The sequence below is a fragment of the Alexandromys fortis genome, unplaced genomic scaffold (genome assembly GCF_014885135.2).
Source record: "Alexandromys fortis isolate MF-2015 unplaced genomic scaffold, M_Fortis_MF-2015_v1.1 scaffold_6, whole genome shotgun sequence".
NCBI lineage: Eukaryota > Metazoa > Chordata > Mammalia > Rodentia > Cricetidae > Alexandromys > Alexandromys fortis.
This window is the reverse complement of record NW_026067902.1, coordinates 19,332,884-19,347,954: the sequence shown is the minus strand read 5'-3', so window position 1 is coordinate 19,347,954 and position 15,071 is coordinate 19,332,884. Positions and strand designations below refer to the sequence as shown.

At 45.0% G+C, this 15,071-nt stretch overlaps 1 protein-coding gene across 4 annotated transcripts in view; it reads right to left on the bottom strand.

The window, feature by feature from the left end:
* The window catches only part of Exd1 (exonuclease 3'-5' domain containing 1), a 28,104-nt gene extending 13,198 nt beyond the window's left edge, over window positions 1–14,906 (bottom strand). Inside the window, exons 1-7 of one of the 4 annotated variants that reach the window (XM_050133237.1) lie at window positions 14,743–14,906; window positions 9,824–10,009; window positions 8,298–8,366; window positions 8,001–8,058; window positions 7,679–7,806; window positions 3,004–3,062; window positions 183–269 (exon numbers count right to left, since the gene is read on the bottom strand). In XM_050133237.1, the coding sequence (XP_049989194.1) occupies window positions 183–269; window positions 3,004–3,062; window positions 7,679–7,806; window positions 8,001–8,058; window positions 8,298–8,366; window positions 9,824–9,956 (534 nt within the window). In that variant the 5' untranslated portion in view covers window positions 9,957–10,009; window positions 14,743–14,906. Of the gene's footprint in view, window positions 1–182; window positions 270–3,003; window positions 3,063–7,678; window positions 7,807–7,963; window positions 8,059–8,297; window positions 8,367–9,823; window positions 10,010–10,912; window positions 11,032–14,339; window positions 14,545–14,742 lie in introns of those variants that run through there. The other 3 variants (XM_050133239.1, XM_050133247.1, XM_050133255.1) reach the window with 3 other exon arrangements.
* Between the last annotated feature and the right edge of the window lie 165 nt (window positions 14,907–15,071).

Sequence of the window (15,071 nt, the reverse complement as noted above, 5' to 3'; positions counted from 1 at the left end):
ACACATATCTGTGTCTATACACGTACACACATACACATATACTGAACATTTGGGAAGTAGATAATGAACTAGGTTCAAAGGCTAGCAGATACACAAGAGAGTTCAAGGCCAGCCTAGGCTCCATAACACCATGCCAGAAGCAAAACCAAAGAAAACACTTCAGTTTAGAAAAGATCTTTCACCTGAAGCCAACAGAGTTTCCCATGGCGACACACATTGGCTCCTTCTGCAGCCACACTCAGGACACTCTGCTTCTTGATGTGGAGCATCTGTTAAGAAAAGGAACGCACCTTTAATTCCAGCACTCAGGAGGCAGAAGCAGGCAGATCTCTGAGTTCAAGGCCAGCCTGGTCTACAGAGTTCTAGGACAGCCAAGGCTACACAGAGAAACCTTGTTTCAAAGGATGTGTGTGGGGGAGAGGGGAATAAACATCTTTCATGATATTTTGAGGCTAACAGCCATAACTTGATGGTGATAAATACTGGATTTGAGGGGTCAGGGTGGCTGGTGCACATCTTTACTACCAGCACTTGCGAGGCAGAGGCATGCAGATCTGAGTGTAAGGTCAGTGTGGTCTATAGAGCGAGCTCTAGGATAGCTGGGGCTACACAGAGAAACCCTGACTCGAAATAATAAATAACCAAATAAAAAATGGGCTTTCATATACCTTCAGGTTGGTCTCCAACTAAGCCACATAGCCCAAGCTAGTCTTACCCTCCTGAGTGTTCTATTTCTATTCCCAAGTATTGAGATCATAGGAATGTACCAAACACCCAACCTGGGTCATCTCTGTGTGTGTGTGTGTGTGTGTGTACATGTTCACTTGTGAGTATGTGTGTACACATTCATGTGGAGGACAGAGATCCATGTCTAGTGTCTTCCTCAGTCACTGCCTACCTTATATTTTGAGACAGGTTTTCACTGCACATGGAACTCACTGATTTGGGTAGACTAGCTGAGACTTGCTGACTAGCAGCCCCAGGAATCTTCCTGTCTCTGTCTGAGGGTACAGATGTTCATGCTCCCTGCTTTACTTCAGTGCTGGGGATCCGAACCAGGCCTTCATGCTTGCACAGCAGGCATTTTGCTGATGAAGGTGTCTTCCCAGCTCCTGGATCATGGTTTTGTTGTTGTTGTTCCTTTCCCCAAGACAGGGTTTCTCTGTGCAGCCTAAGCTGTTCTGGAACTTACTCTGTAGACCAGGCTGGCCTCAAACTCAGAGATCTACCTGCCTCTGCTTCCTGAGTGCTGGGATTAAAGGTGTGCACCACCACTTCTGGGCATTATTTCCCCATCATTTTACATTTACAGCTCTGACTAACACAAACCAGAGTCTGTTTCACTTATACATATAAATTACCACTAAACACATTTGCTCCTCAGTTTTGGAAAAAGTATAAATATATAACTGTAAGATAAATCACTCAGACCCTAAATGCTAATGAAAAAAGTCTGCAAAAAGTCAGCTCTCCCTTTAAAGACATATATATGACAGGCATGGTGGGTGTCCATCTGTCTTCCCAGTTACTCTGAAAGCTAGCACAGGACTGAGTAGGAGGACAGGCTGAGAAAATTATGAAGACTTTGTCTCTGAACCAATAACAAATAAAATGATCCACGTACCCCAATTCTAAGTTTATATACAACAGAAATGTCAGCGACTCTCCTGAAGTCCATCTGTGAATATGACCACATTTACTTCACTTTCTCAAATTCACTGAGGTAATACCATCTGGAGTAGTCCTCTGAGAATGTGAGTGAGGAGCTGGGTGTGGTGATGTCTTCTGTAATCCACAGGGATGCAGACAGGAGGGTCAAGAGTTCAAGATCAACCTCAGCAACATAGGAAATTTGAGGCTGCATGGGGTACAGGAGACTGTGTCTTAAAAATCAAATTGCTATTCCAGCATGGGGACACACGCCTTTAATTCCAGCAGCTGGGAGGCCCAGGCAGGCCTGAGTTTGAGGCCAGCCTAGTCTACACAGAGAGTTCCAGGACAGCCAGGGTTACAGAGAAATGCTGTCTTGAAAAACCATAGATAAATAAATCCAACTGCTGTCCCTAAAATGTTGGCTAGCCTGGCATGGTGGTACACCCCTATAATCTTACTCTGAAGGGGCTGAGATAGGAGATCTGAATTTAAGACAAGCATGGGTTATTTGCTAGAGCCTCTCTCAAAAACAAGTAAATAAGGTCGGTGAGATGGCTCAGAGGGTAAAAGTACTCGTCATGCAAGTCTGATGACCTGAGCTAGTTCTAGGCTACCCTGGGCTAACACTAATTGGGCGGGCCTAAAGACCTGAGTTTGATATAAAGGTATGCACATCTGTAATCCCAGCACTCTTACTCTGCAATGGGAGCCAGAGACAAGAGAACTGCCCAGTAACTCTGGGTCAGCTGTCCTGGAGCACACAGCACAGTAGCAGAAACAGTGTGGAAGGTGAGAACTGACTCCTCAAAGAGATCTGATGACCTCGACTCACATGCCATGGCACTCGTGCTTGCGCACACACACACACACACATACATACATACACACACACATACATACATACATACATACATACATACACACATACATACATACACATACATACACACATACATACATACACACACACACACACACACACATAAATAAAACCACCAAAGGGCTGGAGTGATGATTCAGCGGTTGAATGCTGACTGTCCTTGCAGAGGATCTGGGTTTGATTTCAGGCACCCACATGGCAGCTCATAGCCATCGGTAACTCCAGTCCCAGAGGATCTGACACCCTCCTCTGGACTCCATAGGCACCGTGTGAATGGGACACATAAACATACACGTAAATGAAACACCTATACACACAAATACAATATTTTAAATACTGTTTAAAAATAACAAAACCACCAAAATGCTCTGTTCATAGGGAAAACATCAAAGATCTTAAAATCAATTTGTAAGACACAGACATGATATCTACACAGAAGACCACATTGTGAATGATTGATAGTACTTAACCGCAGCACCAAACTTCTGTTGGAATTGATCAACGACGGTGTATGTCACCTCCTCTTCCTCTACAAGAGAAGGATGGCATAAGATGTATCTCTCTTCCTTGACAAGAGAATAGCCCTCTTGTTAATTTCAGAATTACCCCTTATTACCTGACCAGTCCTCATTAAACACATTGAGTACTAATTACTGTCCTGTTTTGTCACCTGAGAAGAAACCAGAGTCCCACCAAGGATAATCTTACAAACTGGATGGTCTCATCATTTCCTGTCATAAGCTAGAGCTGATTCTCTCTTCCTAGTTTACATATGAATACCTTGAGGCCGTTCTGTAAAGGTTGATTATTATGTATGCACATGTATGGTGTGCACAGTGTGTGCGCACATGCTCACATGGACGTGGAGGTCAGAAGACAACTTGGTAGAGCTGGTTCTCTCTCTCTCCTACTTTTATGTGGGTTCTAGGGGTTGAACCTAAACCACCCAGCAAGCGTCTTTACCCACTGACCCATCTTGTCTGCCAAAGTTAAGCATGTTAAAAAGATATTTCATGGGGGCTGGAGAGATGACTCAGTGATTAAGAGCACTGGCTGCTCTTCCAGAGGACCCAGGTTCAATTCCTAGCACCCACATAGCAGCTTATCACTGTAACTTAAACTGTAACTCCAGTTTCAGGTGATCCACTACCTTCACACTTATATACATGCAGGTAAAACATGAAAGCAGATGAAATAAAAATAAATTATTTTAAAAAAGATATTTTGCAATAAAAAGTAATAGTTTAAAATAAATGAGTCCTGGAAAAGAAACAATACACACACTGTTGGAGTTTTTAAGTGTTGATTATTACTATTATTTGGTTTTTTTTGAGATAAGGTCTCACACAGTTCAGGCTAGCCTTGAACTTACTAAGTAGCTGAGAATGCCCTTGAACTTCTGATCTTCCTGCCTCTATTTCCCCAGTGTACCCATCTAATGATAATGGGGATGGAACCCAGGTCATGGTTAACATGAGGAAAGTATCCTATCCTGAGCTACAGGATAGCTAAAGAGCCATGGGCGCTAGAGACAGAACTGCCCCGAGGCTCTGGGTCAGCTGTCTTCGAGCACACAGCAATGTAGCAGGAACAATAGTGATGGGCACTATTAACCAACTTAATTCAACTCAAGAATTGAATTAAGTTGAATTTTGGTGGCTGTCTTGGTTATGATTGCTACTCTACTGCTGTGAAGAGACACCATGACCAACCAAACTTTTATAAAAGAAAGCATTTAACTGGAGCTTGGTCCATTATCATCATGGCAAGGAGCACAGCAGTATGGAGCTGGAGCAGTGGCTGAGCATTCTACATTCTGATCCACAGGCAGCAGGCAAAGAGAGACAATGGGCCTGGTATGGGTTTTGGAAACAAAGCCCCCCCCCACACACACCTCCAACAAGGCCACCCCTCCTAATCCTTCCAAACAGTTCAACTGGGGACTAAGTGCACAAATACACAAGGCTACTGGGGCGTTCTCACTCAAACTGGCATAGCCACTCAATGGTTAAGAGTTTCTGCTGCTTTTCCAGAGGACTTGAGTTACTCCCAGCGTCCGAGTCCACTTCCTGTTGCCTTCTGTTTAAAAATGTAGCCAGCAGCGTGTCTATCTGCACACCACCATGCTCCCCACCATGATGATAATGGACTGAACCTCTGAACTGTAAGCAAGCCACCTCAATTAAATGCTTTCCTTTATAAAAGTTGCCATGGTCATGGTGTCTCTTCACAGCAATAGAAACTCAAACTAAGGCAGGTAGTTCATTTAGTTTAAAGGCTTGGCAGCAGGTGATCTGTTCAATCCCCAGGGCCAACATGGTAGAAGGCAAGAAGCAACTTTCAAAGTTGTCCTCTGACTTCCACAAGAGCCTGAGTGTGCATACATGCTTTCACAGGTGCGCATACACACATACATGCACACAAACACACAAACACATCTTTATTTCCTAGTCTCTCTAGTGCAAGGGCAATCCTCCTCTTCTTTTGCATTTATTTATTTTTAATAATTTATTTAACTTTTATTTTATATGCATTAGTGTGAAGGTATCAGATCCCCCAGAAATGGAATTATAGTCAATTGTGAGTTGCTATCATGTGGGTGCTAGGAATTGAACCTTGGTCCTCTGGAAGAACAACAGGTGCTCTTAACCACTGAGCCATCTCTCCAGTCCTTCTTTTGCATTTATACATGCTCACTTGGTGACTTCAGCTGGTCTCAAGATTTTAAAAACAGTCTATTGGTTGACTCCTCAAGTTCTCTCTCCATATCATTCTCTCTAGGCTACATTTGCATTTTTGGAGACAGGCCTTCACTATGTAGCCATGCTGTCCTCCACTTACAATCTTCCCAGGAATGTATCACCTGACTGCTGGCATCCCTAGACTTTTATTCAAACTTGACCCAAGCTGAATGCTGCAGTTGGTTTTAGGGTCAACTTACCACATATTAGAATCACCTGAGTAGAGTATCTCACCAAACAACTGTCCTCATTGCCTTGACTGATAGAGGAAGGCCCACCCAATTGTAGTGGGATCTTCTGCGGTCTTTTGCTGGCTTGGTCTTCCCTCCTGCTACTGTGTTTGTCTACCCTGTTGCTGCTGCTGCTGATTCCTTCGCTGATAACAGAACCAGTATTTCCAAGCTTTCGTCATGGACTAGCAGACCAGAGGCTCACCAGGAAACTCCTGGGCTTCCAGCAGCAGACTGGGACTGTTGAGGCCCCCTGCTCTGTAGACTGCCACCCCCCTCAAACCAGAGAGATAAAGCTATTGTGGTATACTCCACTGTAGAGGCGTTTAACTTCATGGAATTAGTAACTACGGGGTTCTCAACTTCTCAGCTGTGACTTAGCTGTTGTTACTAACTTAACAAATTCATATTCCCTCTCTCTCTCTCTCTCTCTCTCTCTCTCTCTCTCTCACTCACTCATCCCATTGGCTCTGTTCCTCTAGAGAACCCTGATTAATTCAATGGACTTATGTTTGGGTCTCCAAAACCTTTTCTACATGAAAGTCTTCTCACCTTAGTTTACACGACTCCCTTCATATCTGCAGATGCTGAGGTTCTTTGATTCCTCTTCATCCTCTCACCCCATCTATCTACTTTGTCAGCACACTCCACGAGCACTACCTTTAACACACATCTACAAGTGCAGCACCTCTATCTCCTCTACCGCTGCCACTGGAGTCTAGGGCATTGTCCTTATTGGTTAAAAGTATTTCAAGGCCGAGGGATGGTTCACTTGGTGAAGGTACTCACTGCAGAACCTGACAGCCAGACTTCAATACAGGACCCACACAGCGGAAGGAGAGACCCTTCCTTCAAGTTGGCTCTTCTGCCACCACATGCATGTCATGACGCACATGCATCCCCACACACAAATAAATGTAACCGAAAATTTAAAACATAAACTGGACAGTGGTGGCGCGTGCCTTTAATCCCAGCATTCGGGAGGCAGAGAGGCAGGTCAGCCTGATGTACAGAGTTCCAGGACAGACAGGGCTACCAAAGAAACAAAGAAACCCTGTTTCAAAAAACTACAATACACACACACACACACACACACACACACACACACACATACATACACATCATTGAGAAGCAAGATCAGGCACGGTGGCCCTTACTTGTTATCTTAGGACTTGGAAGGTTGTGGCAGGAGGACTGCCTTGAGTTCCAGGTTATCCTAGACTACAGTGTGAGATCGAAAAATGAAAAACAAAAAATTATTTCTTCACAAAGCTGTTTAGATTTTTTCTGTTTGTGTGTTGGTCTCTGTAGTCCAGTCTCGCCTTAGCCTATAATCTGAGCCTAAGGGCTCAGGCAAGATTGTTGAGAGTTTGAGGCTAGCCTGGGTTATAGAATGAATCCTAGGCTACCGGAGTGAGACCCTATCACAAAACAACAAAAACTAACCAGTTTATGCTTTGGGCATGGTGGCAGGTGGCTCTCTGAGTTTAAGGCCAGCTTGGTTCTCGCAGGTTTGTGTACGGAAGCCCTGGAGCACTGGCACTTGTTAATCATACCGCCTGGGAACTGATGCCAACCTGGACTACGTAAGAAGCACCACCGTGGCCAGGGCTATCTGTGACTAGACTGTGACTGAAAACAAGACAAAGAGAACTTCTCCTGACATCCAAATAGCTCAGTGCCTCCTCTCCTTCAGGCCTTTATGCGAATGTCACTACTTCAGGAAGACCTGCCCCAGACACTCAAAACCTCTGAAAGCACATGACCCACAAGCTTACTGGCCTGCTATTTCTCTATCTCAGCTTTTGCTGATAGAGTACTAGCATTCCATATATTTTACTCAGTTTTAATTTTTTTTTTTTGAGACAGCATCTCATATACCCGAGGCTGTCCTCAAACTGGCTATGTAGCCTTGAACTCTTGGTCCTTTTCTTCTACCTCTTAGTGGTGAGATGGCAGGTGCAGTGCCACACATATTTCCAACTCAGATCCACTCATCCATCTTATTTAGCATCTTGGTATCAGACTCAATGAGGGTAGCATTCCTAATCCTGGCACACACTACGCATTCCACGTCAACTAAACACACAATTTATAATACTTACCTTAATTCACAATTTTTATTATGAGGCACAATAAAAGCAGCCTAGCAAATTCAGAGTTCCAGTACCCACCTGATGGGCAGTATTTGAGGTCGCTGAGCAGAGAGCTGGCTGGTGCCTCTGGCAGAGGTGACGCAGGCTCACACACTGTTAGGTCTTCATCTTTCATTTTCTCCATTCCAGCCTTTTCTGCGGTCATGCTATCCTCACAAAACAATCACATTCAGGTGAACTTGTCCTTCGTAACAGACCTCCCTGCCCACTGACAGCAACAAGCACTGCTGGGGGCGCCACCTAGAGACAGCCACGCTGCTGCTAGTGGGTTAGAGTGAAGTCTTTCTCCTCTACTGTGCTCACCTGGAAAACCTCACAGAGAAAAACTATCCTGTAATACCTAGTGGAAGACGCCTTCTCCCCAGATGCACCTTGTTCTGCTTCATCCATTAGTTCCACTGAAAAACAACCAGAAGATTTTCAACAGTTTCCGGCTGGAAAGTTACTAGCCACTGCAGCGCACACATACACCGTGCCCAACTGCGTACTATAATGGGTTGAAAGCAGGAAAAGAAAATTCATATATACAGCACTAAAGACAAGACCAATCCTATTTTCTTTCAAATGCCTAAATGAGCCAGAGAAGTGAGTTTTCTATGGCAGATTCCAATCAGCAATCAGGGAACACAAAACTTACCATTCAAAATCTCATACCCAAAAAACATCTTCACTCCTGGGACACTCCGGCCTGTCTCTACATTCTTCACTGCAATAGAAAATAACCCATCTGGTTACTACTGCATACTACTTCCCCAAGCTGCAAGAAACTGGGAAGTCTCTCTGACTTCATCTTGTCTACAGGCATACAAGCAGGCAGAACACTATATACATAATAAATAAACCTTTAAAAAATCCTGCCACCAGATGGTGGTGTTGCACGCCTTTAATCCCAGAACTCGGGAGGAAGAGGCAGGCAGATCTCTATGAGTTCGAGGCCAGCCTGGTCTATAGAGGGAGCTCCAGTACAGCCAGAGCTACATAGAGAAACCCTGTCTTGAAAAACCAAAAAAAAAAAAAAAAAAAAAAATCTTTTCTTTCCCAGAGAAATGGAGAGTCAGTTAAATTACAAACCTACATCCTACAGCTGACTAATAATAAACAGTAAAGCTCAGAATGTTCTAAAAACAAAAAAAAACAACACAACAAAAAACCTTATAGAGAGTCAGGTATAATGGTTACAGACCTTTAAACCCAGAACTTGGGAGGCAGAGCCAGGTAGATCTCTTGAATTCCAGGCTAGCCTGGTCTATATAGCAAATTCCAGGCCAGTCAAGGCTATATAATGAGACCCTGCCAAAAAAGGAAAAGAAAAAAAGAGAAGAAACTAAAAGGAAAAAATTCCCAACTGCTGGGGTTAAAGACATGTGCCAGGCTGGCAATGGCAGTGCATGCCTGTAATCCCAGGACCCAGGAGGCAGCCCTATGTGGGGTTAGGGTCTGAACCTCAGGTCTTCTGTGTGTTATGCAAGAACTCCACCAACTGAGCTACACTGACACAAGTTCTCACATATTCCAGACTGGCTTCAAATTCATTATTTAGTTAGGCTGGCCCTGGACTCCTGACTTCTGGACTTCTTTTTGTCTGAAACAAATTAATCCTTTACATCTATGATATTTTCCCCTTTGTTGAAGCCAAAAGAAATTTCAATAACAAGATTAATTTCAATATTCATATAATTAAGAGAAGTCCCCAATTTTTAAAAACTATATGTTGAAAATCAACACTTTCAGGGTTGGAGAGATGGCTCAGCAGTTCAGAGCACTAAATGCTGCTCCAGAGGACCTGGTTTGATTCCCAGCGCCCATGTAACAACTCATAACCATCTGTAACTCCAGGGGTCCTATGTCTTTTATGACATCTATGGGTACTGAGCATGCATAAGACAAACAGACATACATGCAGACCAAACACTCACATACATTAAAGAAATAATAAGAAAGAAAATTTCCACTATAATGTCAGCGAGAGTATACAAGTGAGGACGGGTCAACATGGGCAGCCATGTTGCTCCGCTAGGGAAGAGTATTCTACTATTTTCTCAGACCATTCTTAAAATAGGAACAACACTGCTTTCTCAGCTACTAATGCTGCCCACAGTCATCACCCACACACAGCTGCTAATCCCTTAAGGAGGCAAAGGAAAATGACAAAGAGAACCAAACCGTGTTTTAGGACAACAATCTTGTTAGGGTCTACATGCTGGAGCACGCCCTCGAAGATGCCAGAAACCAATGTGAGTTTCACTCTTCTCCACAAAATGTGGTTGAGGAAATGGTAGTCACTGCTGGGATCCATGCTCTTTGATTCCAAAAGCAGACTTCAGAGAATCTTCGTTGAGCGTCCAAACACTTGAAAATTAACAAAGATCATTATTTTGGAAAGACTATTTTTTTTTCATTTTCATAGTGGTGCACATCTTTAATCTCAGAAGACTGAAGTAAGGATAATCTCTGGCTTCAACAGCTTGGTCTACATAGCTAGTTTCAGGTCAGCCAGGGAGACCTTGTCTCATAAACAGTTTCCAAAGTTTGGTTATTAGCATTTCTCCAAATTTCTAAGGCCATGGTTCTCAGTCTGTGAGCTGTAATCCTTTTGTGGGGGGAGGAGTCAAATGACCCTTTTACAGGGTCACATATCAGATATTCTACATGTCAGGTATTTACATTACAATTTATAACAGCATGAAAATTATAGTTCTTAAGTAACAATAATAATTTTATGGTTGGGGGTCACTACATTATGAGGAACTATATTAAAGGGCCACAGCATTAAGAAGGTTGAGAAGCACTGTTCTAAGGGATAAGAACAGTAGTCTTGTTATGTTCATTACTTTAGAATGAATGCAAAGAACAACAGCAATACAATTTTATTTATTTTTATTTTATGTGGACAGGTGTTTTGCCTCCAGGTACATGCATGTACATTAGTTCCGCGCCTAAGGAAGCCAGAAGAGAACACCAGATCCCCTGAAACTGGAGTTACTGACGGTTGCTGGGAACTAAACCTGTGTCCTCTGTAAGAGATCTTAAGCACTGATCTCTCCAGCTCCACAATTTTAATTCATATGGGAAACTCAAAACTGTAGAGCTATATGCAAGATGAGATTAGCTTTCTTTACTTCTAAGATGGGCATGGAGAGGGAAGCAGAGGAAGAGAGGAAGCTGAAAGATTTTTAAGACCAGAGGGGACGGATGTCATCAAGGAAACAGTGTCTTCTAGACACAAGGAGACTGAGGAACATATGAACTCACACATTAGGGCAGCAAGTACAGGGCCTGCACAGGTCCGAGCTGGATAGGGTCCCCGCATTGAGAGGGGAAGTGGACACAAGCTCCCAACTCCAGCTGACAACTGCTCACAGAGGAAAGATCAGCTTCTCCAACGGAGCCTCACTGGGGATACAAACCCTGTATTAAGGCCAAACCCTGTATTCAGCAGTACATGGCCTATGAAAAATGAACTCAGTGATATTTTCAGAAATGTTTTCTTTTATTGCTTTGTCTGGGAATTTTTTACCTTCCAGGACTTTTATATTACAGTTTCCAATTTTGTGTTTTTATGGACATTGCGTTTCTTGTGCTTTTTGTTTTATTCTGGTTGTTTAATTTGCCTGTTTTTTGTTTTGCTGTGTTTTTGTATTTTTGAGAGAGAGTTTCACTATGTAGCTCTGTCTGTCCTGGAATTCACTATGTAAACCAGGCTGGCCTCTATCTCACTGAGATTCACCTGCCTCTGCCTCTCAAGTGCTGGGATTAAAGGCATGTGCCACCATGCCCAGCTATCTTTTTATACTTCAAGGAAGGGCTCTCAAAAATATTGATACTTGCACCAACCAGAACCTAACCCACAGATGAGCAAACAGAGGACCTATCACCCTCCGCTGTATTCCTTTGAGATAGGGTATCTCACTGATGCTGGGCTCTTCTCGTCTCTATCCTCCATAGCACTGGGATTTCAGGTTAGTGTCTGAGTGGGTGCTGGGATCTGATTTGAGGTTTCCTGCTTGAGCAGCAAGCCCTCTTACTCACTGAGCCATCTCTGCAGCCCTGTGACATAGACAATACTTACATTAATAAGGCTAGGATGTTCAAACCTGAAAAGTTATGAAATGCTTAGGAAGTAAGAAAATGAAAGATGGACCAAATGGGGCAGGAGACGCTCAGCAGTTAAGAGTGCTTTCTGGTGCTCAACGAGCGCATTACTCGTAATAGCCAGAACCTGGAAACAACCTAGATGCCCCTCAACCGAGGAATGGATAAAGAAAATGTAGTATATTTACGCAATGGAGTATTACACAGTGGTTAAAAAAATGACATCTTAAATTTTGCAGGCAAACGGGTGATCTAGAAAAAACCATACTGAGTGAGGTTACTGAGCGGCTTTTAGACATAAAGCAAAGAAAAACCAGCCTACAGTCCACAACCCCAGAGAACATACGCAACAATGGGGACCCTAACAGAGACACCCATGGATCTGCATACGAAGAAGAAAAGGACAAGCTCTCCTGAGTAAATTGGGAGCATAGGGGTCACAGGAGAGGGGAGAAGCGAAGAGGGGAGGAAAAGAGGGGAGTGGAGAAAAATATGTAGCTCGATAAAAACAAACAAAGAGTGCCTTTTGTTTTCCAGAGGCCCTAAGTTTGGTGCTTCCCAGCATCCACATTCAGTGCCCACAGCCCCTCTAACTCCAGCTCAGGGGAAAGGAGGCCCTCTTCCTCTTCTTGCCTCCATTGGTGAGATACACACACCCCTCTCACACACAAATACCACTTTGTTTGTTTGTTTGTTTCAAGACAGGGTTTCTCTGTGTGCTGTTGGCTGTTCTGGAACTTACTCTGTTAAACCAGGCTGGCCTCAAACTCATATCCGCCTGCCTCTGCCTCCCGAGTGCTGGGATTAAAGGTGTGCGACACCACCGCCTGGCTAAATACCATTTTTAAAGGTTAAAACAAATCAGAGGGGAAAAAAAACCCACATAGCAAAGACATTTTTCCCCCTCGTTTTTTTGTTTTTGTTTTTTTGGTTTTTTTTTGGTCTTCGAGACATTCGAGACAGGGTTTCTCTGTGGCTTTGGAGCCTGTCCTGGAACTAGCTCTGTAGACCAGGCTGGTCTCGAACTCCCAGAGATCCGCCTGCCTCTGCCTCCCGAGTGCTGAGATTAAAGGCGTGCGCCACCATAGCCCGGCTCCCCTGTTTTTTTTTTTGTTTTGTTTTGTTTTGAGACAGTTCTTCCTGAGTAGCCCTGGCTGGCCTGGACTGCCCTATCTAGCCCATGGTGACCTTGAATTTGTGAAGATTCTTCTGCCTCTGCTCCCTCAGTGCTGTGACTACAGACATCAGCCACCAGACCTCACACAAACGGTTTAGTTGGATACAGTCATCAAAACTTACATTGAAAATTAGGAAGAAAGGGCTGGAGAGATGGCTCAGTGGTTAAGAGCATTGCCTGCTCTTCCAAAGGTCCTGAGTTCAATTCCCAGCAACCACATGGTGGCTCACAACCATCTGTAATGAGGTCTGGTGCCCTCTTCTGGCCAGCTGACGTACAAACAGAATATTGTATGCATAATAAATAAATATTAAAAAAAAGAAAAGAAAATTAGGAAGAGACGAGCTTCTAGGCTGGCTGAGCAGGGGATCACGTATATATGCCTGACATCAAGAGTTCCATACTGCAATTAATGGGCTTCTTAAACTGCCGTATCCAATGTTACTACCAGCTTAGGAAGGGTCATCTCAGATGGGGTGAACTGAGAGGGGTTAATTATGAAAACATCGGAGTCAGACTAGGAAGCAAGTGGGCAGGGAAGCCCTGGGGACTCGGGCTCAGCTGCAACTGAAGCTGGGAGCCTAAGGTCATTTGAAAAGGGGGCTAAGATATCTGGGTACTGAGTAATAATTAATTTACTAATTAACTTCTTCCATCTCTCAAGCTGGTTCTAAACAAAGGGGTGAAGGGGCAAGACACGAGATGCCGCAGGAAAGCTACCGCTCCTTTTGAGAGGCTGTATACAAACATGCGGCTTTTAACCTTTTCATTAGCACAAACGAAAAAATGTCATAAAAATAAAACGCAAACTGGGCAGTGGTGGTGCCCTCAGGAGGCAGAGGCAGGCAAACATCTGAGTTCGACACCAGCCTGGTCTACATAGTAAGTTCCAGGACAACCAGGGGTACACAGAAAGGCCCAATAGCGAAAAACAAAAATAAAACAATAGAAATGAGAGGGAGGGAGAGAGAGGGGAAAGAGGAGAAGGAAAAAGAGAGAGGGAGAGAATAAAATGTAAGACCAGCATGGAGGCTCAAGTGTGTAATCCCAGGCCGAGACCAGCCAGGTATCCTCTGGAAAACCGAAGGAAACCATTTCCCAGCTTCTAGGCTGAAGCATAAACTCCTAATCCTCTAGCCTCCACCTCCTGGGATGAAGGGGCGGGGAGAAGCCCTTAAACAGGATTTCCCAATATTTCTTAGACTTGCTCAACCTCCAACTTCCCTACTTTCACCTAACAAGGGCTGGCTCACGGTTTAAAAGTTCCCATTTTAAAAACAAGATAAATTTCAAATAAATAAATGACAGTACCTGCCCAGGGTATTTACTCTCCCTCACCTTCTCACCTTTAGGGTCCTCTACCACCTACCCCCACCCACCCCTGGGCAAAGAAATTTGGGAAATCTGGACCTTAATCTCAGTCAGATGGCGCGCTCCTTGAATTGAAGAGGGGCTGCTGTTAAAGAAGAAATCTGGGAGTTATCTTGGCACAGCCTTGACACAAACTGAAAAGCTCGCGCAGACCCTACTACTACCCTTGCTCGCGCCCTGCGGCTTTCCAGAGGAGCCAATCAGCTTGCAGCCCCAGCCGACTGCCGGCGCCCTCCAGCGGCCGGGGGCGGGAGCGCCGGAAAGACGCAGCCGACGTCAACCTACTCCGGGGCCGCTGGACAGTGGGAGAGGGAGAGGAAGTAGGAGGGAGAGGCAGAAGGAGGGACAGAGCAGGAAAGGCTGCGCCGGGCCCAGCCTGGGGATCCACCCTGGGACTCCCCACTTGTTATGTCGGTTTTGTTCTCCCCTCAGTTCCTGTCACCTGTGGGGTGGGATGCCTGGTGCGAGGGTCCTCAGAGAAACCTGTGGGTTACGCGGTGAACCTGCCCTTTGGTTTGTCGGAAAACGGTGGCAAGGCCGCACTGCCCTTTTAACTGTGGTCGCCAGCGCCACAGTGGCGTCGCCCTTTTAAGGCCGGCGGCAGCTGGGGTTCCGGGGGCGGGGTCTGTCTCCCTTTGGACTCCCGCAGCCGCGGGGCTGATTCATGCCGGGCTCGGGCGCCAAGCTCTGACGTTAGCGCCTGCGCAGGGCGCGGCCTCGCTCCCGATTGGCTGCTGTCGGGCTGCCCTCCCCCGCGCGCCACCCCTGGTT